Below are 2,534 nucleotides of genomic sequence, written 5' to 3'. Positions count from 1 at the left end.
CACCATACCTTTATATACCATCAATAATTAATTAATTAAATAAAGAATATTAATGATGGTTACAGATTAAAAAATACCATAGCAATTAATCTTATTGTAAGCAGCTACCTAACACTTCTTTGATTTTAGGGCACGAATGAGAAATAATTTAAATTTTACGTTTTTCTGGTCAAACCTTATAGACTAACGAAGTTAGTGATAGTTACGCTTAAATATGTTTTCTTGTTTTCTGTTGTTTATTAATTTATAGAATAATTTATCTACTGAAATACAAACGTTAGTTGCAATTTGTGTTCAATAAAGCAATTAAAACCGCAAATACAAAAAAAAGTCGTCAATTTTCCATTGCATAATGAGCTATTTATATTTAATTATTATTTGACGTAAATGTCTAATACGTAAATATAAATTCTATTATTTAAAACAATTTTTAAATCATCTTTTATGGGTCATGTACTGAATAGTTTAGATCTACGAATAAGGGTAAATGTTTTGTTATTTAGAAGGTTAAACCCGCATGTAAGCTAATTAGTGTTGTAACTTTACCTACTTAATTAAAACAGAAATGTTCTCTTACAGATAAGTAAAAATGATAAAAAATAATTTACAGCCAAGAAAGAACAGTCACAATACCAAATAACATTCGGAATTCTCTTTTTAAATTGAGTGAATTGATCGAAAATGTGCTAGGTTTTACCCGCAGCTTCGTACGCGTTGAAGTTCTAAATACTTGTCAAAAATCATCGACGACCACATAAAACTAATTTTTCTATCCCTCGGGAATAGTATTTTATTATTGGATAAAAGGTACTCTATGTACTATTTTTTGTACCCCTGACAATTAGTGTACAAAATTTCATGATGATCGGTTCAGTAGTTAAGACGTGAAATAGTAACAAACAAACAAATTTACATAATGTTAGGATATTTAAAGAACACGTGGAACAGGGTGAAATATGAACTTACACAGAAACTCCTGTAATCGGTAAAAAATATTGAAGTGCTTAATAATTGTGATAATCAAAAGATTTTTGGATATTGTATTTGGAAGGATATCGTACCTTTTGATATCCTGCAAACCATCCTTAGGTATTAATCATGTAGCACTTAGTTTAAAACAAAATTTATTGAGGGACAAAAATTGGTATTTTTGGCCTATATTTGCGGGCACTCATTCTAAACAATTAGTATTACTTATGTGTTATATAGGGTTGTTCGGAAAGTCATTTCGTTTTTTTTTTTTGTGGAAATGAAAGACAGTTTTCGTATAATAAACAAATACTTTATTAAATTNTAGATACATTTACTGCTTAATAATAAGAAAAATAAATTTAATTTCAAAAACCTCAACAATTACACAATTTTATGACCTTTAAATTGTAAGCAAACAGCAAACAAATACCATTATTTATAGAATTAAATGTTAGTTTTGTTAAATTTATCATTGTGTTTTAAATATATTTTTAACTGCTCATACTACAAACCTTTGACACGAAAGTAAAAAAGGCAGAGTTCATTCAAATTCTAAAAATTGTGATTCAAAGAAACAGAAATTATGACTTAGGGTCATTTGTGAATGTAATTTTAATGCTAATTTATTTACTAGAAGCTGTAAAATATTAGTACCTCTATACATAAAATGAAATTATTTCTAATGAATTCTCAACTTTTCTTCTTACACAATTTGTTGAATTTTTTCGTAGCACATTCTAGTTAGAGGTTATTATTTATTTTAAGGTTTACAAAATATGAATTTTTATCAAATAGAACCCATTTAGCCATACTATGTTTAATTATTTATTAATTTTACTATTTTTTTTTCTAATTTTTTTATTACGTACGCAAAATCAGTGAAACAGAGATATAACGTCTAAATAAAAGAAGAAATGTATATTATTAATGTATTACGGCATCGACGTAAATGCATATCGAGTTCAATTTGTGGAATTTGTTGTCACTTTGAATACAAAATGCTTTTAACTTGTTTGTTATTGTCAGTACGCTCGCGAACGGGATAAACAAATTCAGAAATTTGCTACTGGACATTTACGGCCAGACAAAGTTATGAAGATCGTAACAAAATGTGAACATATGGTTAGTGATGAGAACAACAAAAAGTGAAAAACTTAATACATCTCCGACATGATTTCTTTCGTTTTAATGGTTAGTGTATGATGTGATTGTTAAACAGTGAATATCTTTCAAATGTGGACAAATAATTCAAACTAAATAAAGTTTTCTAAACTAAATATTTTAACGTGCACATGTATTTGTCTTGTTAACAGCACAATTAGGACTTTTTTCCTAGAATATGTACGACAACAATATTAATGCTTGTATGATTCAAGAATGGATCGTGTTTTGTGTCATTCATGTCTTTAGCATTTACGAGGGTGGATTGATAAGTTTCCGGCCTAACCAAGAGATGACGCCACTAGGCCTACCTTGAGGTGACATTCTATAGTACCATCCTTGGATAGCTTGTAGCTATAGTTTCAGCCCGATCTCCTTGCTAGTGTAGGTTTGACAGCACG

At 28.5% G+C, this 2,534-nt stretch overlaps 1 protein-coding gene across 6 annotated transcripts in view; it reads left to right on the top strand.

Annotated features, from left to right (window-relative positions):
• Nucleotides 1-2,534, top strand: part of LOC108741148 (matrix metalloproteinase-14) — a 58,883-nt gene that overhangs the window by 34,919 nt on the left and 21,430 nt on the right. Inside the window, exon 1 of one of the 6 annotated variants that reach the window (XM_025974829.1) lies at nucleotides 2,010-2,163. The exons of the other annotated variants lie outside the window; for them this stretch is intronic. Coding sequence (XP_025830614.1) covers nucleotides 2,143-2,163 — 21 coding nt within the window. The 5' untranslated portion in view covers nucleotides 2,010-2,142. Of the gene's footprint in view, nucleotides 1-2,009; nucleotides 2,164-2,534 lie in introns of those variants that run through there. 6 annotated transcript variants of the gene reach the window in all.

Source organism: Agrilus planipennis, unplaced genomic scaffold, assembly GCF_000699045.2.
Source record: "Agrilus planipennis isolate EAB-ADULT unplaced genomic scaffold, Apla_2.0 scaffold237, whole genome shotgun sequence".
Taxonomy (NCBI): Eukaryota; Metazoa; Arthropoda; class Insecta; order Coleoptera; family Buprestidae; genus Agrilus; species Agrilus planipennis.
The sequence above is the reverse complement of the archived record's forward strand: the minus strand, read 5'-3'. Positions and strand labels throughout refer to the sequence as shown.